Below are 23,819 nucleotides of genomic sequence, written 5' to 3' on the forward strand. Positions count from 1 at the left end.
ACGTGGTGACGCTTTCGGCGTAACCAGGGGCAGCGGCAGCGGCAGGGGGAAGATGGCGGTCTCTCTGCGGAGGGGCGGAGGTGGCGCTTGCCGCTCGCTCTTCTAACCGCCGACTTTGTAAACATCCAATCTCATTCCCAACTCCCGCCTCTCACCAGCCCAGGTCTCAGGAAGGCCTCGTTGAAGTCCCCGAGCTCTTCAATATCCCCTCTCCCATCTTAACGATTAACCAATCGTTTGTCCAGTGTAGGCAATGTCCTGGCTATTCGGCAGCAGCAGCAGCACACAATTATTAGCGGGTTAAACTCCAACCGCCCTTTGAATATAACTTATTGCTTTGTCAGGTGTCCCCAGAGTGATGGACGTCAACATAGTCCCCAAGGGAGGGCAATGAGTTGCTGCTAATGACTGACAGTCTGTGCAAAGAGACGTAGATAAGACAGCAGTGATGTGACACAGGGTAAGTCAGATCACATTCCATCTCTTGACAATCTTTACAATGTTCGTGTTGCTACTGACTGCTGTTTACTAACTCTACAACATGAGGTCAGGCTAAGTAAGAAATTAACCATTTAGGGACTGAAATGAGAAATTTCTTCACTCAAGAGGGTTGTGAATCTTTGGAAATCTCTATCCCGGAGAGTTGTGAATATACTCAGTCGTTGAGTATATTCAAGTTGGAGATCAATAGATTTTTAGGCACTTAGGGATATCGGAACAGTGTGGGAACATGGTGTTTAGGTTGATCATCCAAGATCTTATTGAATGTGGTGCGGGCTTGTGGGAGCAAATGGCTTGTTCTCCTATTTCCTATGTTCTTATGTGTCTCTGTCTTTTCTCTTGTCTCTTCTGTTCTGACTTTCCTTTCACAAGGGAGGCGGTGTCAAGGATTGTAGAATCAATTTTTCAGTGCTAGCTCTCAAGCTTTCTTCTCAACCTTTCCAACCTATACATTTTTGTCTTCTCTCTCTTGTCACCGTCTTACTGCCCTTCACTCTCAAGCTCTTGAATGTGCTGTTGATTTCAAAACCCATACCCATCTTTTCTTCAATTCCATGTTTGAACTTCTTCAATTAACTTTCTGCCCTGCACATGCCTGAAGCAGCCCTAATCAAAGCAATAAATGACATCTGTGCACTGTTCTTCCTCTAACTTCATGACAGCTCTGCAGCCTTTGACACCTTCAATCATATCATCTTCTTCCAGCATGCCTTCTCCAGTTTCCAAGTGAATGGGAGCGCCCTCACAGCTCCCACTCTTGCCTATACAGACATAGCCAGAGAATTTCCTATAACAGCATACCTTTGCTCCCCTATCCCCAGAATCTGTCGTAGGCTGCCTCTTATTTCTCATTTACATGCTGCCCCTTGACGACAACCATCCAAAGATCAGTTCTACTTCACCCCACCTTTCTCAACCTCTCCATTGCCTCTTTGCTATTAGCCTGCTTGCCCAACATCCAGGCCTGGATGAGCTGCAGTTTCTTCCGATTGCAAGTCCAAAGCCCATTGTCTTTGGTCTCCGCCATACGCTGCGTCACTCATCATTGATTCTATCTTCTTTCCCAGACACTGTCTCAGGCTACAAATTGCTCGCAACCTTGGTGTTCAGTTTTGCTCTGTGCTGAGCCTCTGTCACTATAAATTCTCTCTATCGTAAGACTGCCTAATTCCACCTCTGTAATATCATCATTCTCTACCCACCTGATGTTGAAACCCTCATCCATGCTTCAGTTGCCTCCAGCATCCAGTGCCTCTCCCAAGGGCAAATAATGGCAGGCCACGAGTCCAATCACCCTCAGCCAGTTTTGTCACCGATTCTCCTATCTGTTTTTACTCAAAGTTTACTTTAAAAGTTCAACTTAAGCTTTTTAAAAAGGAGTAAAATCAAATGAGAAATGAAACCTCTGCTCTGCCTTTTTCTCTGTCTCTCCCTTTGTTTGTCTCTGTGTGCTTTCTGCTCCCCCTGACAGTGTTGGAAGCTAGGAGATTAGAATCTGTTTCATGTCCATCTTTTCTATCTCACAAAATGGGGTAGTTAGCTGGCTTCAAAATTCAACTGCTATTTTTAAGTTTTGAAATAAATTTACGTAAAGGATACTTATTTCCTCCTCTCTCACTCCCTTGCTTTTTAAAATTCATAGAACACAAAACAAAACCTACAACATGTATTGAGAGATCTCTCACCATCTCTCACTCACAGAATCCTTCCTAAATCAATAAAAATAGCCCATGTGAATTTTAGCTCAGTAAAACTTTGAAACTTGTCCTGTAGCTTTTCTTCAAATAATCTTGCTAGAAGCCAGAGAGATCATTATTCAGTATGCTTGACTGACAGTATTGACACATCCGGGGAAAGTAGATATACTGCACAGTCCAGATTCTGTTCGGAGTATTGTAATTCTGAGCAAAAATATCAACTCCAATATTATGACTGTGAGAGGAAGCGGTCTGTAAGGAAAGACTTTTAATGGATATGTTAAATTGCGCAAATGAAAATTCAATTGATAAATGTAATCATTTTATTGTAAAACTTGTAATGTTTTCAAAATTTTCTAACCTTTAATTGGATAGGAGCAATTTCAGTTACTGAGGAAAATCTTTCGGAAAACATCTTGTTATCAATGATCACACTCAATGGCTGAATTATGAGAGTATGAGTTTATCTAAGAATTTTCAATTACAGACGTGGACATCAGGATTTATAATGGGGAAAAATAGACCCAAAACATGTGGCAAAAACCTAACAACAGAAATTCAGATGGTCCAGATGGCAAGTGTTCCCAGATAAAGGATTTTTAATACAGATATGGATGCATATATAATACACACACTCTCATGTGTTCAACAAGAAAATAATGCTTAGCCACTTCTAAGTTATGAGGTAGTGTCGCTGAAGGGTGTTACCTAAGCACTCAAAAGGAACAGATCAGAAGTAGTCCTCAGAGGAAAGCAATGATTTGTATCAAGTCTGAGATCATATTTCTTCAATCCCAAGGTTGAGCTGTTCTGTAACCTTCTTGAGGGTGCACAGAGGATTTTTGATTTTTCTGGAGAACTTTGATGTGGCTGGTACTAAGTAAACAGCTTATCAGCCTGATCTGGAAAGGCTTATCTTTTACAGTAAATAGTTGTTTAAGATTCAGGCATTATAATGTTGTAGGTCATCACAAGGTGTTGTTTCATGAGCTGGTCTAGCAACTGAGGCACCACTGAATGTGCACAACTCTGTATGTTGTAAAGAGAAATTTGTTTAGAACTCTTTCTGATATAGCCTCATGAATAATCATAGCAATGAAGGGTGACTGAAAAATATAGACAATTGAACAAATCTCCCCATTTATATGATTGTGAAAGTTTTATAGAATATATTTATGGTTGGTTGATTATGTTGTTAAAGATACACAGGTGACGGACATTGTTTGATTAAGGACTGAGAGCACATATAAAGAGTGTCTGCTATGGCACTGTTAATGGTTAGGAGGCAGAGATCTGTTATTTTGCATCCTGTGAATAAACCTACTAACAAGGAAATGATCTGTGTCTTGTTTCTTTCTTCACCATCTGGCTTGGATCCATTTAATAGAATATACTTCTTGCTTGTCTCGGGGAAGATAGTCTCTGTGCTGTGTGTTGCTGGGTCAGAATCCTGGAACACCCTCCCTAAAAGCACTGAGGGTGTACCTACACCAGATGGACTTCAGCGGTTCAAAGAAGGCAGCTCACCACCATCTTATGAAGGGCAATTAGAGATGGGCAATAATGCTGGCCTTGCCAGTGATGCTCATAGCCTATGGATAAATAGAAAAAGAATTATAATAGTTTTATCATTTACTATTTTGCTATACATAATACAGAGGAGACATTCCTCGATGAGGACCAGAGAAGAATAACAGTGCATTAAAGGGAAAGTTGTGACTTCAATGGAAAAGTCCATTTTAATGTGCAGAATTGATCAAAATTAACTAGTACAGCAAACTAGATATAGTAAGAGTGCTGCATATATAGTGTAAACTTAATTTAAACACAACTAATTAAGTTCTCTGATAATTCAAATGTATAGAATCCTGGGTTTCAACAACTTGGAGAGAGGCTATTTGGCCATCATGACTGTGCTGGTTCTCTGAAAGGGCTAACTGCAAAGTCTTAATCCTCGCATTTTCTTCATGTACTTCAAAGTTATTCTTTGAATATTTAGCTTCTTTTTAAAAATTGAACATAGGTTTGTTGAACTCACCCCTGGTGACTGGTCGATGATAGTGTTTATGCTTCACACGAACCTTCCTCACCCTACTTCATCTCACCCTATTAGCATATCCTTCCATTCCTATCTCCCTCATGTAGTTATTTAACTTCACCTTAAATGCATCTATGCTGTTTGCCTCAGCTACTCCATGTGGTAGCAAGTTCAACGTTCTAACCACTCATTGAATAAAGAAACTTCTCCTGACTTTATTGGATTTATTGCTGACTACCTTGTATTTACAGTCCCTAGTTTTGGACTCCCCCACAAGTGAAAGCATCTACATCTACTCCATCAAATCCCTTCATATTTTTAAAGACCTCTATTAAATCAACCTTTTCTATAGATAAGATCCTTAGCCTGTTCAGCCTTCCCTGATAGTTATAACCTTTCAGTTCTGGTATCAGCCTTGTAAATCTTCTCTAGTATCTCTATATCCTCCTTATAATATGGAGCCCAGAATTGTTCACAGTACTTGAAATGTGGCCCAGTTCCTTGTACGTTTAACATAACTACCCAAGTTTTGCAATTCTGTTCTTCTAGAAATCATTCTGCTTTTACTACTCCTGTTAACATAATTCATGTTCTAATAATCCACTCCTTGTCTCTCACTTCATTCTTTGGGTGATTTTAAATTTATGCCTTCCAATTATCAACTCATTGACTTATGGAAATAGTTTTTATCCCTTATTTATCTTATCAAAACTTCAAAACGCTGAACATATTTATCATTCTTCTCTTACCCTCTCTTGGAATGGAAAAACATCAGTTTCTCTAATCTCTGCTCACAGCTAAAGCCTCTTTTCCCTGTTGAATCTCTTTTGTACCCTCTGCATGATCTTGACCTTCTCCCTAAAGTGAGGCAACTAAATGCTGGGTTCAATATTCTAACTGCAGTGTGCAAATGTTTTTTTCAGCATTGCGTTTGCTGTGTTATTTCCTTTGCTTGATTTAAACAATTGGATGATTCAACTTTTTATCAAGGATAGAGGGTTTCCAATGTTTGGAGCCTGAATTTTTTATTTTAGCCAGGTTCTTTGGAATTTTTGGGATTATTCAATGCCAAAGTTGTAAAATGACCAGCATGTTAATTTAAATCATTTAAACCTGTTTTATTTTTGTTGCTGTTTGTCATTTATTTACAGAAATTTATTTTCAGCTGTAGCTGTGAAGAAACTATGGGATAAACTTGTGTAAACCCATTGGCAAGATGGGCACGGCGTCTTCGCTGATTGGCCCAAATGAAGTAATTGAAGACACAGATGGTGGTGGAGGGGAGGCTTGTGAGATTCCAGTGGAAGTCAAACCCAAGGCCAGACTGTTGCGTAGCTCCTTCAGACGGGGTCCACGTGTAATTGGCGCAAGTTTTAAATCAACAGCTTCAGTTGACCTTGAATATACTGCAGAATACGAGCGACTAAGGAAAGAATATGAAATCTTTCGTGTCAGTAAAAATAATGAGATTGCCTCCATGCAGAAAAAGGAAACCAAACTTGACAAAGAAAACAAAAGATTGAGGGCGGAGCTTCAGGTGAGAACTTAATTGTTGAAAGTGTTATGACATGGCAGATGATGTATGCCAGGTGGGCCAAATCCACAAGGGAAACTTGGTCACACTATTACAACAGTTTTGCAATTTGTATTTATTATGAGAAGATGTGTGCACTGAATTCAGAAGTAATAAGTCTACCAAGACCTTTAGAGATTTTAAAAATTAAATTAAAATGTTTATTAATAAAATAAAAGATTTCAAGTACATACATATGACTACAATTACTTACTACTATAATTAATCCGAAAATTCCTAATTATCCTGACTCCCAGTTATACCCCCTTTCAGGCAACAGTCCAAATAGATAGCAAGTTAACACAATATCCTTTTGACAGTGGAATTCCAAATGGCTTTTCCCCAACTTCAGTTTCGTTCCGTAGCAGACTCATGCACACATGGCTGGGGGCTTCATTAAGGCTATTTCACACATACCTATTAGATCTTACATGGCTTTCTAACACATAACTTTCCATTCTCCTTTATATATGTTTCTCTCTTTTTAATATGTAAATCCTATTGATCCATATGTCTTTGAAACTGTATCTTCCTCATAATATAAAAATTTTCATGTTGCCAAAATTGTCAGTAACCTTTGGGAAAAATAAACACACTGCTTAGCCTTGCTTATCTGGCTAGTTTTAAACCCCTTCATTTATCTATAAATGCAAATTCCCTTCACACCTTACATGCCAAGTCAGCATCCATGTTTACTCATTAGCATGTCAAGCACCTAGCTTCTTTTGATGATTTCAAGCTTGCAGTCTACTTGACTCCAAATATAATTAAATCACAAAGACAGACCCAACTATACTTATCCCCATAAACCTACTTCACAATAAACCAGAAAAATATTATGAAAATTATTATACTTTTATCACAAAGATGAAAGATCATCGGCCTGAAGCATTAACCCTGTTCCTCTCTCCACAGATGCTGCCTGACCTGCTGAATGTTTCCAGCATTTTCTGTTCTTATTTCAGGTTTCCAGCATCTGCATTATTTTGTTTTTGTATTAAGATCCTTGGTGTGCTTGGCTCATACACCCTTATGTTCTCCTATGATGTTAGACCTGCATTACAAGCAATGTATTAATCCTTCATGTGTGTTTGCAATTCTCATTTATTTTCACTTGGAGAACAACATAATGATGATACCTTTATAACAAATCAAATTGTTCTATGTACTTTTTAAAATTGAAAGTGTCAACTTCATCCAAACCCCATTGAAGAAAAAAGAGACATATTGCAAAACCACATTGCATTAGTTTATAGAACTTGAAGAAGGACTTTAAAGATTTTTCTGTAATAAATTCCCTTGCACAGATTGAACACTGAATCTGGGACATTCCTGGCCGCCTATGCCTCTTCTGCTCACTGGATAAACTTGCTGATTCCTCGGTGTGTCGGTGGTGGGGGGTTGGTGCTCTGTTCAGATCTTTTAATCTATCTGATATTATATTCTACAGGCTCTCCAGAAAACCTACCAGAAGATACTTCGAGAAAAGGAAAGTGCCCTTGAGGCAAAATACCAGGCCATGGAGAGAGCTGCTACGTTTGAGCATGACAGGGATAAAGTAAAAAGGCAGTTTAAGGTAATTGCAACCAACAAACACCAGGAGCAGAATTTTGCCCTTGATGGGCGGGCGGGCAGCCGATCGCTGCCGCCGAAATGGGCCCTGCCGCCATTTTGAGTGGGCGGGCCACCTGACGGAAAGCGCTATGCACTACCTGTGCTGGGGGGAAGGGAAGGGATTCCCCAACTGTCAAAGTGCACTCTTTCGTGGATTTGCGCAAAAGAGTGCACATCTCCCTGAGACTAAGTGCTGTCTCAGGGAGAGTGCTGAAAATGTTAGAAACTTAAAAAATATAAAAATAAAAAATTATTAACATGTCCCCCTCATGTGACAATGTCACACGAGATGCGACATGTTAATAAATATCACATAAAATTTATTAAAGTTTTTTAAAACAGACATGAAACCTCATCCCGCCAGTGGATGAGGTTTCATGTATTATCAGAAGCCCGCTGGGGCTCCTGGCCTGCCCACCAGCCTTAAGGTTGGACGGGCAGGGCCTTTAATTGGCTCAGTTATCCTGTCAATGGCCTCAAAGAGCCATTGACAGGTCGGCGGGCGGACCACTGATTTTGCTGCCCGCCCGCCTTCCTGAATATTTAAATGGTTCCCCCCGACGTCATCCCATGTCATTTTCGTGTCGGTGAGCGGGCCCCGTCCCCAACTCGCCGACAGAAAAATTCTGGCCTAGGCCTTAAAGGAAATTTTTGGGACTCAGTAAGGATTTAAAAAAAACATGATTGCTGTATCAATAACACATGTTAGCTCTTCAATATACAGTGAAAGTAATATTGAGTTGAATTTACACAATTGCATTCAGGAAGCTCTTTAGGTCATGTTGTGCGTGTGATCTTCCCCATGCAGCCTGTTTCAATGGCTTGGCTGCCTGACATTGGCTGCATTTCTTCACTATTGAGGTGGGGCACTAAATGGTATGTCATAAGGTAGTAATGCTTTCCATTAGAACCAAAAACTGGCATTTCTAAAGCAAATTTGGTCCATCTGTGTCTCGCTCTTGGAGCAACCCTTGGTTGCCAATCATGGGTCAGTTGGTAGCATTCTTGTCTCAGAATCAGAGGGTTGTGTGTTCAAGTACCACTGCAGAGACTTGAGCACTAAAATGAAGGTTGATACTCCAGTGCAGCAATGAGGGAGGGCTGACGGTTGCGTCTGTTGGATGAAACGTTAATCTGTGGCCCACCTGCCTTCTCAAGTGCACTTTAAAGACCTACGTGAAGAAGAGCAGGGGAGTTATCCCCAGTGTCCTGGCCAATATTTATCCCTGAACCAAAATCATAAAAATGGATTACCTGGTAACTATTATATTATGGTTTGTGCTGCGTTCCCTATGTTACGTATCATCGTGATTTCCTTTATCCCCATGTTTTTTTTAAAGAAAAAGCCAATTCATGATATAGCACACTTTTCCTTCCATTATATAATATTCAGCACATCAGATTATGATTTTCACTTTAAAAAAAAGCTTTTATTTGTCAAATTGCTTTCCTTTATTCAGAGGATGTAAAACATGCATCAAGGTGCAACTTGTACAGGATAAATTTATTATCATATGATGTTGTGGCATTTTCTTCATTTTCATTTATGTACCACCTCACATATTGAATGATATCTGAAAAACATTGCCAAGCAGCCATTATTTCAAACAGACAATTTATGATTTTCTCAGTCTCCACATGTATTTAAAGATATAGTTTTGCCTCTCACATATCTAATCTTCAGTCTGCTCCAACATTGTAAAATTTTGGAACCTTTCTTGCAACCTAAGTTTAAGCTAAATTGTGATTATTTTTGTTTTTCATATTCTTCCTTTCTTCCTGTTTTGTTACCTTTAATCAGAGAGGTGAGATTATTTAGCTCATGGACATTTTCGCAACTTTAGATGTTATAAAATGAAAGGTGTATAAATCTCTGAGTATTGGCTGTAAATGTGGCACTATTTTATTTCAGATTTTCAGGGAAACTAAGGAGAAGGAGATTCAAGACCTATTACGTGCTAAACGTGAGTTAGAAGCCAAACTTCAGAGACTGCAGGCTCAGGGGATTCAAGTGTTTGATCCAGCAGACTCTGACTCAGATGACAACCATACTGATGTCACAGGTAAAACTGTAATACACATGTTTAATCTCTCTCGATCTTCTCTTTCCCTGCACAGTGCACATTTACAGCTAATACTGAGAAATTTATATACATTTCACCACTCCTTTCATTTTATAACGTAGTAATATCAAAGGTTGTGGCAATGTATGGGCAATTTAAATTTATTTTTTTATTGCTGAAAAGAGGAATGTGTTGCCGAAGCTTTTCGTCTTGCACTTATCAGGACAAATGCAAGACAAACCAAATTTCAAACAATCACCACAATTTATACTACAGGAGAAAAGGGTGCTGATTGTTTGCAGTGGCGTTGCTATGGAGAAAGCAATAGGGAGTTATAGGCTTCCTAAGCTCCTGGGTAATGCAAAAAAGGTGCAAGCTTGGACCATATTCCTTTTGTTTGCAAAGAACAGGTCCCTGTGTATGTCGCTTCTAGCGAGCGTAAATGAACCATGTTACGAGCTTGACTGATTATCTTAAATTGGTTGTTAGTATAGCTATTAGCACACTCAGGATTGTTCAACACATGCTGCCCAATCATGGAATCACATCTAACAGTAGATGTTTTGTTTTGGGATTTGCAAGTGCGAGCTGGTTGAGTACGGTCTGCTTTTGTTGTGCTGTTTGTGTATCGCTCTGTTCCTGACTATCTTTGTCACTCTTTCTGTAAGTCTCTCTCTCTCTCTCTCTCTCTCTCTTTCTCTTTCTCTCTCTCTCTCTCTCCCCCCCCCCCCCCACCCCCCAAAGGACATAAGAACATCACCCCAGTGCGCTTTTTTAACCCGGTCACTTAATAATAACTGCAAACAGTTATAATGGTAGATTTTAAGTATTTCCAATCTTGACAAGTGAAACATGTATAAATTCATAAAATCTATTGTAATGTGCTCTCTTTGCTAAATTATGAACTTTAAAATGCTTTTGATGGTTAAACATGAAATAAATGTCAGTATTTCTGTGCCTGACTTCTTCATTCTTCTGTGTTCTTGTTATCATTGATCTGTATATACTCTACTTTTTACTGTCAGAGCTGTTTTTACTTATCATCATTTATAACTGAGCTCTGAATGATGATGTTGAACAGCTCCTTAAATTCTTTGGCCAGCGGTTCACCTGCCCATCTCATTTACTATTTCTGTCTCCTTTCTAAGTTTAAAGTAGTGGAAAATTACATCTAGATGTACATAGAATTGTGTATAAGTGGTACTGTAAATTTTTGAAAGGGTATGTATTTCTGATATGTGAGATTTTTAAAAAAAAAGTTAGTGATGTTGACAAAGGTGGCAGTATTAATTGCTAGATCAGCAATTTTAAATCTGATTTTTCAGAACAAAATCTGTCAATAGTGTTAAGGGATATGGGGCAACTGTGGTTAGGTCACTGATCAGCGTGATCTCATTGAATGCGGAACAGGCTTGAGGGGCTAAATGGCCGCCTCCTGTTCCTATATTTCTATGGTATGTGAGGAAAAGCTAAGTAGATACCTAGGCAGGAGTGGCAGGGATTTAGAGAAGTCCCTGCAAAAGTTTGCTTGCAGGACTTCCATCTTTACACAAAATGACCTTAATATAGGATTGTGTCGTGGTTCACATTTGATTATATAGGTATTTCATTTTGGTGCTGCATGCGTGAGATTAACCTGGTGACTGGGTATGGCAACATTATGGGCTGAACTTTCCCTTTGGAGTGTGGGGGCGGGCCCTGCCAGCCCACACGTAAAATGATACGTGGTGATGTTGGGCGAGCGTCCCGACGTCACTGCGCACCATCGTGATATTTCGCTGGGCGGGCGCGCGATGATACCTGACGCATGCCCGCCATTAATTAACAGGCCAGTTAAGGCGCTTGAGGCGTCAATTGACGCTGATTTATCGGTGCCTGTGTGATCTTCGGCTCGATGCACGGGCGCAACAGGCAGGACACATTTGTATTAACCTCATCCACGGGCGGGATAAGAGGGCTCACTGGGGTTGTGAGTGTGCACAGTCAAGCATTTATTTCTGAAAGTTTTTGAAACTTGCCTGTGTGATCAACAATACTTCAAAACGCATACCAGCTGCTTTTTCTGGACTCTTAACCTTCAGGTCAGCATTGTGCAGTGAGTAGTTTTTTCTGGGCCTGCAAGTTTCAGGAAGCCTTCCCTTAGCCTGGGAATGGGAGCCGAATTGTCCACTGGAGGCAGCTCCCCTGATGAGGAAGGCAGGGCTAGAAGGGGGAGGCGGCCAGGAGTGCATATTCAGCCTCCAGGGGAGCCACCTTTGGGAGGCCAGGTGCAGGCACAAGGGGCGCAGGGCCAAGAGGTAGTCCAAGGTGGAAAGGGCCACAGAAGATGCCACTATCCTGTTGCCAGGGTATACAGGTGGCGAAGCAGCTACCTCAATATGTCTGAGGTGCAGTGCCGAAGGTGGCTCCGTCTCTGAAGGGAGACAGTCAACTCTATCTGTCAGATGATAGGGCCTGAGATATCCACTAACTCTGTGGGCGGACACCCCATGCCAGTGGCTCAGAAGGTCACAGCTGCCCTCAATTTCTATGCTTCTGGCGCCTTCCAGGGGTTGGTGAGTGATCTTTGCGGTGTCTCCCAATCAGCTGTGCACACGTGTGTCAAGCATGTTACAGGCACCCTGTTCAGGCGTGCATTGACCTTCATCCATTACTGTTGGGACCAGGCAAGCCAGAGGCTTTGTGGCCATTGCTGGCTTCCCCCGTGTTCAGGGTGCTATAGACTGCACACATGTGGCCATCAAGGCGCCAGCAGGTGAGCCCAGTGCCTTCGTCATCAGGAAGGGATCCCACTCCATGAACGTGCAGATAGACAGGATGCTGATTTTACAAGTCTGTGCAAGGTACCCAGGCAACTCCCATGACACCTACATCCTCAGACACTCCCAGGTGCCAGGGCTCTTCAGTGCTCCAGCCCGGCTGGATGGATGGCTGCTGGGTGACGAGGGCTATCCCCTCAGAAGGTGGCTTATGATGCCTCTCCGTCATCCAATATCAGAAGCTGAGCAGTGGTACAATAGGTGCCATACCTCCGCATGGGCTGTGGTGGAGAGAACTATCCGACATCTCAAGGTGTATTTCCATCCCATCCTGGGGCACCAGCACCTCCCGCTATGCTGCCACCTCCTCGAGAAGGACAGCAAGGCAGTCATCCGAGAAACGAGGGGTACACTGGCCCCCCCGCCCTACTCTCCGGCTTGGTCTGTCCTGCTGCCCTACCCTCCAGCCTGGCCTGCTCCGCTGGCCTAGCCTCTGGACTGGCCTGCTCACCAGAAGCCCTGTGGTGAGCCTTTCCACTTGACATTGTGAGCAGCCTTGCAGAGGCTGCCAGCGCTTCTGATAAACAGGCCGCCGGGTCACCATTAGACCCGGCGGACAATGCACTCCCGCTATCCTCGGGAGTCAGGCATTAATTGGCCCACCCGCGTAAAATGGCGGCGCAGACCCGATCGCGAGCAGCGATCGTACCCGCTCTCGCTCTGCCCCCCCAACCAAACAGAAAATTCAGCCCTATAAGTTTCTTTTTGGTTCTGTTGAATTCAGACTTCATGTTTCGATTATCTTATTAATTATGCCTCCTTAAAACTTGATATCTCTTTGAATCTTTCAGCTACAGGCACTCAGTGTGAATACTGGAGTGGTGGGGTCCTGGGAAGTGAGCCGTCTTTGGGCAGCATGATACAACTTCAGCAGACGTTCCGAGGTCCAGAGTTTGCACAAAGTTCAATAGATGTAGAAGGACCTTTTGCCAATGTTAATCGAGGTATGCTATTAGTTGTTAGTACTGAGATAATGTCATTTGTTTCTTGGCATTTAAATGTGTTGGGCTGTAATTTGCTGTGGCAAGGCAGGACATCTCTAAGCTTTTTAATTTGTGTGGCAAAATGCTGCAAGTGTGAACTGGTAACAGCGCAGCCAGTGAAACTAGGCACCTGTGACCTGAGTGAACAAGGCAAACATCTTGTGCATGTCCTTAATGAATCAGATTGAAACATTGTGAAATTAACAGTGCAAGGACCGAGAAGATAGTGTAAATTAGAATTGGCAAATTCAAGGAGAAAACAGGGTGCAAAAAGAAAAAGATGGGAAAAGATTAGGATTAAGAGAGATGTGTCAGAAAGGCAAAGTTTTAAAAAAAACCCTAACATTTGACATTAAAAATATTTACAACAACACTTAAAATCTGAAGGTATGAGACTTTACGCTTGTTTTCAATGCTAAAGGTTGACTGACAACTAATACTTATCATGTTGTTAAAAGGGTACTTAGACTGAAATGTACAAGACTTTAACTTTCTGTGTGGTTAGTTTAGTTTGTATCTACCATGCGAGTAAAGGAACATCACGACATTTAATGCATTTCAATGCTTTTCCAGAATAAGAGATGCTGTTTTCACGAAGTAAGTGGTGGACCATCAAATCTCAGTCAGCAACTTTTGTATTTAAGGTCACATCTGCCCATGCCTAAGTTCCTGTACCTTTTATGCTTAAATAACAGAGAACACCATTCGCCTCACTGTTATTTTGTCAGCAAATTATGGGACAAAGGCCAGTGCTCTGAAGTGTTTGGTTACGTGTGTGCTACGTTAGGTAAAGCAGGGTGGGTTCTCATCTGTAATTTCCTCTTGAGAGTCCCCGATGTATGCTAGATCATCTGATAAAGCACTGAGAAGATTTAAAAGAATTGACTTTTAAAGCTGCATAACTTTGGAATTAAGTTAAAACAAGGCCCAGATTTGATTGAGCGGAGATAGGAGAGAACAGTTATATCTGGAAGAGCGAATAACATAGAGTTTAGTGTGAGCCAAATTACCATATGTCATGTGAACATGACTTGTGGATGCTGCAGGTTAGTTGTCGTGATCTCCGTACAGACCGATAATTTTAAAGAGGCTTCAACTTCAGTTATTAAGTGAAAGAATGACACAGCAAGATTCCCTGTTTTTAAAGATATTACTGTAGCAAATGACTTTTAAAAAAAATTGTTGACTAAACACTTTTTTTGTAGGCAACTTATACTTTAAACTATAGAAAAGAACATTTCCCTTTTATACTTACCACCCATTGCACTCTCCACGGAATTAGTCCTTTTAGCAAACAGTCCACAGTTGCACCTGGCTTCTAATGGGTCCTGGTATCCCAGTTTCATTGAGTAGTAACTTCGAGTGACCACCTCCAGGCAATTTCTTCAGCTTTTGAAGAGTTTCTTAAACACACCACCAGCAATAAACCCTGTTCTGATGATTCTTCTTTCCACCAACCCCCCCCCACTCCGGCAACCACCACCATGTTAGGACGAATCTCCCAAAATCCTTACAAGGCTGTTGGATGCGTCTCTTTGGCTGGAGGCCATTTCCCTTCCACATCCGGCTGTGATAGCTCACAAAGCCTTTTCTCTTTGCTGACCACACAAAACTGCTGCATGTCTGCGATATTCACTGATTTGTGGGGAAGCCTGTAACCTAATCTCAAAATGGCTTTCCTCTGCTCTCTTGCCCATGGCAACATGAAACACATTAACCTTGTATCTAGGTAAAAATGCTAATTAACTACCTTTGAACCTAACTCCCTTCATCTTAGAAGTAAATGGGCAGTTTATAGCGCAACTGTTTACAAAACCGGTACCTTCAACACCTTTCTGGGACTTTGGGAGACTCAGAGTCTACTTATCACAAACCCAGAGACTGCTGCCATTGCCTCTAAGCCTAAATACCTTGCATCTTCTTCTCAGTAAACCAATCTAAGCCTTCCTCTGATCTCTAACAATCAAGCCACCGAGGCTCACTGTCAGGCTGACTTCAGAACAGGTGACATGACCCCCTTTATTTGCCCTAATTTTAAAACTACAGCCGCAAAATAGAATTAATTTACAAACCTCATAATTGTAATGTTGTCTAAAATGCAGCATAAGTTTTAATGTGTTTTTTTTTTACACTTGTTTTATAACCATTAATGAAAAGGCTAAAGTGGATGAATAGTGGTATGCGTGAATCATGTTAAAGAGTGGATCCATTTAATTCTGTTGACTTTTCCAGATGACTGGGATGCTGCTGTGGCCAGCTTGCTACAGGTCACACCGTTTCTTCCTCCGACTCTTTGGAGCAATACAGTGCGCTGTTATCTTATGAATACTGCGGACACACAACCAGAAGTGGACTTGCTTCTCCGAGTAAGGCAACAATTATCTGCTGTTAGTTAAGTAACAATTGTAGATTGGCACAAAGGATTTAGGTAGTTATTCAGGTTCCCTTTTTGGCTCTTGTGTGTAAGCATGAAATATTACTGAACCATGCAGAGAAAGAAGTCCTGTTTTTTGTTTGTGATCTGTTCAGAGTGCACTGATTTTACCTGATGAATTGATGAGTGTGTTATAATTGGCCTTAGTGTGCCAAAGACCACGTGATCAATGTTGGCAAGTACAGCGCGCGGATAATGTATGGTTGAGATAGAGTTCATCTGTGACAATGGGATTGAAGCAAATCTTCCCTGTTCTTAAGATAAAAGCAAAATACTGCGGATGCTGGGAATCTGAAATCAAACAGACATTTTACAAACCTGATAGATGACTTTAAGATTGTAAAGGCATGTGAGAGGGCTGATGTAGAGAAGAAGAGTCATACGAACTCGAAATGTTAACTCAGTTTCCCTCTCCACAGATGCTGTCAGACCTGCTGAGTTTCTCCAGCACTTTCTGTTTTTACTTCCCTCTCCTTAGCCTGGTAATGTGGTGATTGTTTGTAGCAACCCACCACTGCCCAGGCAAAAACTGCCACGCTCAACAGCTGGATACGGATCAATACTAGCAGTACTTCCAGCTCGTGGAAGCTCTAACTCCCAGGGACGACTTTTTTTAAGTTTAAAAAAAAATACAATCCAATAACAAGTCCTTTAACTGGACCTATGAACATTATACTTCCTGTTGGTTGGCTATCCTTCCAGTGCTTCATGTCCATGCTTACCTGTAAATGATTTGGAGAGGTGCTGGAGGACTCTTGCCACCTTCATGACTGCAATTTAACAAACATCTTCAGACAAAGCTCGTATGCTTACAGTCCAGAGGCCCAAGTGCTATGTTCTTGAAATTTTTACAAATTATGGCTACTCCATAATTAAGCAAAAAAAATGTTCTATAACCTTCCTGTAGCATATGAGGCAGCTTTCTCACATACAGGTGCATGTAATTTAGATACATTGGAAGTGTAGATAAATAGCATAATATGAATATGTATTAATTAGGAAGCACTTGTGCTTCTTAATTTAGTTGAAGTTTGCTGCCAATGGTGTAAAGATGGGCAATTCGCTGATTAGCATAGATACGTAAGAGAACAATAACGCTCAGAGCAATGTCTGAGCTCTTGAGAATTACAATCCTCTTTCCATATCATTAGATGTAACCTTTTTCTTCAAATTGCGCTATTGATCGCAACCTGCCCATTTATGTCCCCGCTGTTCACATTCTGAATACATATTATTCGATGAGATGTTAGAGCAAGGTCTGTCTGCCCACTCAGATGGACGTAAAAGATCCTAAGGCTTTATTTGAAGAAGAATAGAGTCATTCTGCTCATGCCCTGGCCAACATTTATCCTTCAGCCAACACCTAGGTTAGAAAAGCAGAAAATTCTGGACGCTGGAAATCTGAAATAAAAACAGAAATGCTGGAAATACTCAGCAGTTTATGGAAGCATCTGTGGAGAGAGGAACAGAGTTAACATTTCAGGCCGATGACCCTGGTCATTTTCTGTCTTTATACCTAGAACAAATTGCCTGGTGATTTATTTCATTGCTAGCTGTGGGAGTTTTCTCCCACAATGACTACGTGTAGGTACACCCACAGTGCTGTTAGGGAGGGAGTTCCAGGATTTTGTCCCAGCAACAGTGAAGGAACGGTGATATATTTCCAAGTCAGGATGATGAGTAGCTTGGAGGGGAACTTCCAGGTGGTGGTGTTCCCATCTCTTTGCTGCCCTTGTCCTTCTAGATGGTAGTGGTCGTGGGTTTGGAAGGTGCTGTCTAAGAAGCCTTGGTGAATTCCTGCAGTGCATTTTGTAGATGGTACACTGCTGCCACTGTGCATTGGTGGTTGAGGGAGTGAATGTTTGTGGATATGGTTCCAATCAAGTGGGCTGCTTTGTCTTGGATGGTGTCAAGCTTCTTGAGTGTTCTGGGAGCTGCACTCACCCAGGCAAGTGGGGAGTATTCCATCACACCCCTGACATGTGCCTTGTAGGTGGTAGACAAGCTTTGGGGAGTGAGGAGGTGAGTTACTCGTTGCAGGATTCCTAGCCTCTGTGCTACTGTTGTAGCCACAGTATTTATATGGTTAGCCCAGTTCAGTTTCTGGTCAATTGCAACCCCCAGGATGTTGATAGTGGGGGATTCAGTGACGGTAATGCCATTGAACATCAAGGGGCGATGGTTGGATTCTCTCTTGTTGAAGATGGTCATTGCCTGACACTTGTGTGGTGCGAATGTTGCTTGCCACTTGTCAGCCCAAGCCTGGATATTGACCAAGTCTTGCTGCATTTGGACATGGACTGCTTCAGTATGTGAGGAGTTGTGAATGGTGCTGAACATCCCCATTTCTGATGTTATGAAGAAAAGAAGGTCAGTGATGAAGCAGCTGAAGATGGTTGGGTCAAGGGCACTACTTGCAATGATGTCCTGGAGCTGAGATGATTGACCTCCAACAACCACAACCACCTTCCTTTTTGCTAGGTATGACTCCAACCAGCGGCGAGTTTTCCCCCTGATTCCCATTGACCCCAGTTTTGCTAGGGCTCCTTGATGCCACACTCGGTCAAATGCAACCTTGATATCAAGGGCAATTACTCTCACCTCACCTCTGGAGTTCAGCTGTTTTGTCCATGTTTGAACCAAGGCTGTAATGAGGTCAGGAGCTGAGTAGCCCTGGCGGAACCCAAACCAGGTGTCAGTGAGCAGGTTATTGCTAAGCAAGTGCCGCTTGATAGCAGTGTTGATGACCCCTTCCATTACTTTGCTGATGATTGAGAGTAGACTGGCTGGGTTGGATTTGTCCTTTTTGTGTAAAGGACATGCCTGGGCAATTTTTCACATAGCCGAGTAGATGCCAGTGTTGCAGCTATACTGAAATAGCTTGGCTTAGGGCGCGGCAAATTCTGGAGCACAGGCCTTCAGTACTATTGCCGGAATATTGTCAGGGCCCATAGCCTTTGCTGTATCCAGTGCCTTCAGCCATTTCTTGATATCACGTGGAGTGAATCAAATTGGCTGAGGACTAGCATCTGTGATGCTGGGGACCACCGGAGGACACAAAAATACTATTGGCAATTCCTCCATAATATACTCATTAGGGCTTGCCTACCTCTGGAGTCGCAGAATACCACTTCAGAAGATGGCCTTTATTTCATACGCCAGAAGCAAAGCAATAATGATGGCAACAGTAAATGGCTGATGGTTTTGTTCTGTGTGAGAGTCATCCTCACTCAAGGATTAAATTTTGCAGTTTTACAAATCCTCAAATGAGTGCCATCAATTTTACTGCTTTCTTTCTGGTTTGAAGTTTTGATTTTATTATAATGTGTGTTGTCTTTTTTCTTGTAGGAGTACTTACCAAAGCTGCAAATGACGTGCGAGTGCCTTGGGCACTTTTTCCTTATAGTACAATTCCCAGTGGAGTGTTCAGATCAGTACTTAGCAGAGAGGAGGCGAGAGATTGAGAAAAGCTCCTTGTGTATTTTCCTTCTAGGTTCTACTTTGCCTCGGTAAGGAGATTTCCGTACTCGTAATATAGAGTAGAAATTGTGATTGAGCCTGTTCTCATATGAATGCTTAGCTCCCTCATACTAAATTCCTCTTGGTATCAATTTCAAATATTTTGGTGTTGTTAACAAAGGCATCGTCCCATTTATTTTAAGGTTTGAAACCCCTGTTGAGATAATGCAGACAGGAAATTGATATAAGCATATACTATTTGTATGAGAATACCACTGATTCTTGTCTTCCAGTTATGTTCTGCCACATTTTTATAACAATATTTTACTATTATAAATTCCTATGTTGTATTTCAAAGCCTGTGTAAGCTCATCTCTTGGTGCTTGCACAATCTGCTTGGTGGGTTCCTACAAATTGCTCCTAATGCTTTCTGATTTTTTTTTTCCTTTTTCATTAGTTTTTCCTCTCAGCAGCTGAAATTTCTAACATCAAAAACAAGGTTTAAACATAAATATTTTTAAAAATTATATTTTCACAACATAAAAAATCCATTGATTTCTTGGACAGTCTTAATGCCTTTATTAACAATTTCATTTGAAAGGCTTTGCCTTTCTCAAAAGAGTGGGCTGGGGCTTAAATATTTTTTCTATCCAGAGTAGTGAATTTGGGAGCTAAATTTTGATAGTGCAGTCTGACTATGTGTAGAGTTCCTAATTTCCTGATAGGGATCATTATTGGTCCGTCAGCTGCATTGATGGAATATTTTTCTTCAGCTTCAAGCATCAGTGGATCAGTAGCTTTTCTTCAAATGCTTTTGAAAAGCAAGAGGGCAGGTTCCAAAAGCTTTATTGAATAGAATTTACATTGTGTGATATTTAGAGAAAAAAGGAGAGACTTGTCTGTGTGCGCACACACATGCTCTGGTCTAAGGGTGAAGGGGGTGGGGCAGGGGAGGTCAGAGAGAGTATTCATGTCAACCTAAATTTAATCAGCAGTTCAAAAACGTCATTGTATGTTATTACTTAATCTTATGGTACTTTTTGTGTGAAGGCAGCTCAATGCCTCCTATGGTGCGAGAGGATTAATATGACATTATAAGTTCACGTGGGCAGTTTTAATTACAGATATGGACATAGGACTTCATATTCCAAAGATATAAAAATAAAATCAGAATGTGTGACTTTAAAGTGGGGACTGAGTTACATTTACGTGCCCTGGTCAAATTATTCCCCACCCTATAACATTGCTTCACCTAAAGGTTACAGTATGTGGGCATAACCCCATATGGTTTTTTCAGAAAGTATCGCTAGATGTGGGTATCACTGATAAGGGTAAAATTTATTGCCCTTGCGAAGATGGTGATGAGCCGCTGCCTTGAATACAACTGAATGGCTTGCCAGGCCATTTCAGGAGCAGTGGTATGTAGTGGTCTGAATGTATATATTATTTATTCCAACACATATTCAAAGCAACAGCTTTTTTGCATTTTTCAGTACGCTTAGGAACTGCGTGACTGTGGGTCTGGAGTCACGTACAGGCAGATTTACTTCCGTAAACGTTGTTAGTGAACCAGATGGCTTTTTACAACAATTCAGTAGGTTCATGGTCACCATTACTAAATTCCAGATTTATTTAATGAACTGAATTTAAATTTCCCCAGCTGCCTGGATTATTGATTTGGGCCTCTGGCTTACTAATCCAATAACATAACCACTATGCTACGGTACTGTAACCTCGTATATAGTGGTCTGTATGTGTGTATATATTTTTTATTCCTTCACATAGTCAAAGCAACAGCATTTTGCAGTTTTCAGTACATTTAGGAACTATCAACATCCTGCGGGGAGGCGGCGGGGGGTGGTTACCATTGATCAGAAACTGAACTGAACTAGCCATATAAATACTGTGGCTACAAGGGCAGGTCAGAGGCTAGGAATCCTGTGGTGGGTAACTCACCTCCTGACTCCCCAAAGCCTGTCCACCATCTACAAGGCACAAATCAGGAGTGTGATGGAATACTCTCCGCTTGCCTGAATGAATGCAGCTCCAAGAACACTCAAGAAGCTGCTCGACACCATCCAGGACAAAGCAGCCCTCTTGTTTGGCACCCCATCCACAAACATCCACTCCCTCCACCACTGACTCATGGTGGTAACAGTGTGTACCATCTGCAAGATGCACTACAGAAACTCACCAAGGCTCCTTAGGCAGCACCTTCCAAACCCGCGACTGTGACCATCTAGAAGAACAAGGGCAGCAGATACATGGGACCACCACCAAGCCACTTACCAGCTTGACTTGGAAATATATTGCTGTTCCTTCACTGTTGCTGGGTCAAAATCCTAGAACTCCTTTGCTAACAGCACTGTGGGTGTATCTACCCCACATGGACTGCAGTGGTTCAAGAAGACAGCTCACAGCCACTTTCTGAAGGGTAATTACGGATGGGCAATAGATGCTGGCCTAGCCAGCAACACCCACATCTTGTAAATGAATAAAGAAAATTTCTATTTACCAGTCTTGTGATGTAATTAAAAAGTTGAAAATGATGCTATTTATTGTCTCATTTCCTGATGCAACCATTACACATGTCAAGAACCAATGAAAAGGGAAAATACTCATCCAGTATAAGCCCACTTGTGTTTTTGTTTTTGCAGTTTACATAGATTAGTCATTTCTTGCAATTGTGCAGTCTCCAGTGTTTTGTCTGTATTATGTAGCAGAATAAGTAGAACCTGAATGTTAAACATGTTTTTAGAAGAGGAGAAGAAGAGTCATTCGGACGCAAAACATTAGCTTTGTTTTTTCTCTCCGCAGATGCTTTTAGACCTGCTGAGTTTTTCCAGCATTTTCTTTTTTTTTCATGTTTTTTAGACTGTGTAATTTTCCCTGAGTGGAGAGTGGCCATTTTTCATTGTTCATCACCCTCCACAACATGTAAGAGAAAGACAGAATTTGGGCTTATTTAGATAATTCAAATTATGGCGAAAATCTCAGGTCACAGATTTCCTTACTTGTTAAATGAAATCTTTGTGTGTAGTGTGACTATGCCAGTAAAAGATATAACAGCCTTCAGATGTTACTGTCTGTAAGAATAATTCCATGCCTATTATTTGAATTCAACCCAAAAGGAATATTCTAGGGTTATGGATACACAGTGCTGAGAGATAGTCATTGTTACCAGCTCTCATAAGTAACCCAGCATTTTTGTGTTTAATGTAAGGTGTATGGAAGAAGACTGTGAAGAAAGTTTCCTGAAGAATGGTGAGACCAGATCTTTGATAATATACCACAGATTGGAGGAGAGCAGTGACAGTTCCGATTTAGCAATCCACATGATTGGCAGAGTATCTGATGCAAACCACTCCCAGAAAGCAAAGGTAGCCTATGGAATTATTTGCACTAATTGAGGACGCTTCTCCTTTATTCTGCTTTGGCCTTTTTAACTTATTCAGTACATGATGTCATTTTGAAGTTTCCTGCTACTACTCTCAGTTACAATACACAGCTGCAGTTTTGATTTTTTTTGGTTTTGAAGATGAGGAACAATGGTGATGATTGTATCAGATTGCCAACTGGGGTGAATTTTGACCTTTCGGTTTAGCATATCAGCCTGGGCAGCAGTAGGTGCTGTAACCAGCATCTATGTCTCCAAATGGGGAGATGTTTATATTTTATCCATTAGTCGCTGTGTGAATGGGGACCAGTATTCTCTCTGAACTGTGCAAGTGCGTGGTTGTGCAGTAATCAGCCATGTACAAACAGCTGTGCACAAGCAACGCTCCCTTTACGATTGGAACGCATCCATGCATGTGCACATCTTAAAAGGACCGTGCACTGCAAACAGGGTTTTAGGGAACATTGGTGGGGACAGGTTGAGATTTAGCTGTGATGCCCTCCATGTATCCCCACTGCAATGAAGCATTCAACTGACACTACATAGGATTCATACATGGAGGCATTGGGGATAAAATCTCTATGGAGCTGCACTCCTTGTGTTACTGCCTCCAGTAAAGGAAGGAAGACAAGGAGAAACAAAACCTTAGATTTTGACCTTTCTAAACTTTTTAAATGCAAGGAGGATGAAACATGGACAGAATTGCCCTATATATGTACTATCTGGCTTGTCTCGATGGTGGTTCATTTAGACAAGCTTCATGCATAGAGAAATCCTGGTTGACCTCAATAAAACACAAACTGCATTATCTGTTGGCGTATCAACAATTCTAACTATTTGTCTTTATAAAACATTATAAAATATTTTATAAAATGTGTGATTTTTTTTTTAAAAGCGCAGGTTTGAATTCCTTCTTCGTTAAGGGCAGACAATAGAAATATTGTTTACGACCTGCACTTGTGTTGAGGCTGCGTACACACTGTTAGACATATAGGCATCAGAGAGGAAATGGCAGAGAACAAGTAGTTCAAAGAGACTAATTGTGATGTTCAAAGAAACTGCAGAGGTGAAATAGATTAAAGCAATTTGGTGTGTTCAGTTAGTTGGATATTCTTTCTTAAATTAATTTTGGAACTTGAGAATTGCAGCTGTGATACTAAAATTGGAGAAACTGGCATCTGTACTTTACATTCAATTTTCATTTGTCTAAAATAACACTCAAACGTTTGTGTTTTGATGCA

At 41.3% G+C, this 23,819-nt stretch overlaps 1 protein-coding gene across 4 annotated transcripts in view; it reads left to right on the forward strand.

The window, feature by feature from the left end:
• The first annotated feature begins 25 nt into the window (after positions 1-25).
• The window catches only part of nphp3 (nephronophthisis 3), a 67,492-nt gene continuing 43,698 nt past the window's right edge, over positions 26-23,819 (forward strand). For 2 of the 4 annotated variants that reach the window (XM_078539577.1, XM_078539580.1), the window contains exons 1-8: positions 28-460; positions 5,402-5,773; positions 7,260-7,385; positions 9,336-9,486; positions 13,097-13,249; positions 15,521-15,654; positions 19,071-19,231; positions 22,405-22,561. In XM_078539577.1, coding sequence (XP_078395703.1) covers positions 5,453-5,773; positions 7,260-7,385; positions 9,336-9,486; positions 13,097-13,249; positions 15,521-15,654; positions 19,071-19,231; positions 22,405-22,561 — 1,203 coding nt within the window. In that variant the 5' untranslated portion in view covers positions 28-460; positions 5,402-5,452. Of the gene's footprint in view, positions 461-5,387; positions 5,774-7,259; positions 7,386-9,335; positions 9,487-13,096; positions 13,250-15,520; positions 15,655-19,070; positions 19,232-22,404; positions 22,562-23,819 lie in introns of all 4 variants that reach the window. The other 2 variants (XM_078539578.1, XM_078539579.1) reach the window with 2 other exon arrangements.

This window comes from Cetorhinus maximus, chromosome 3 (assembly GCF_964194155.1).
Source record: "Cetorhinus maximus chromosome 3, sCetMax3.hap1.1, whole genome shotgun sequence".
In the NCBI taxonomy this organism is placed as follows: Eukaryota; Metazoa; Chordata; class Chondrichthyes; order Lamniformes; family Cetorhinidae; genus Cetorhinus; species Cetorhinus maximus.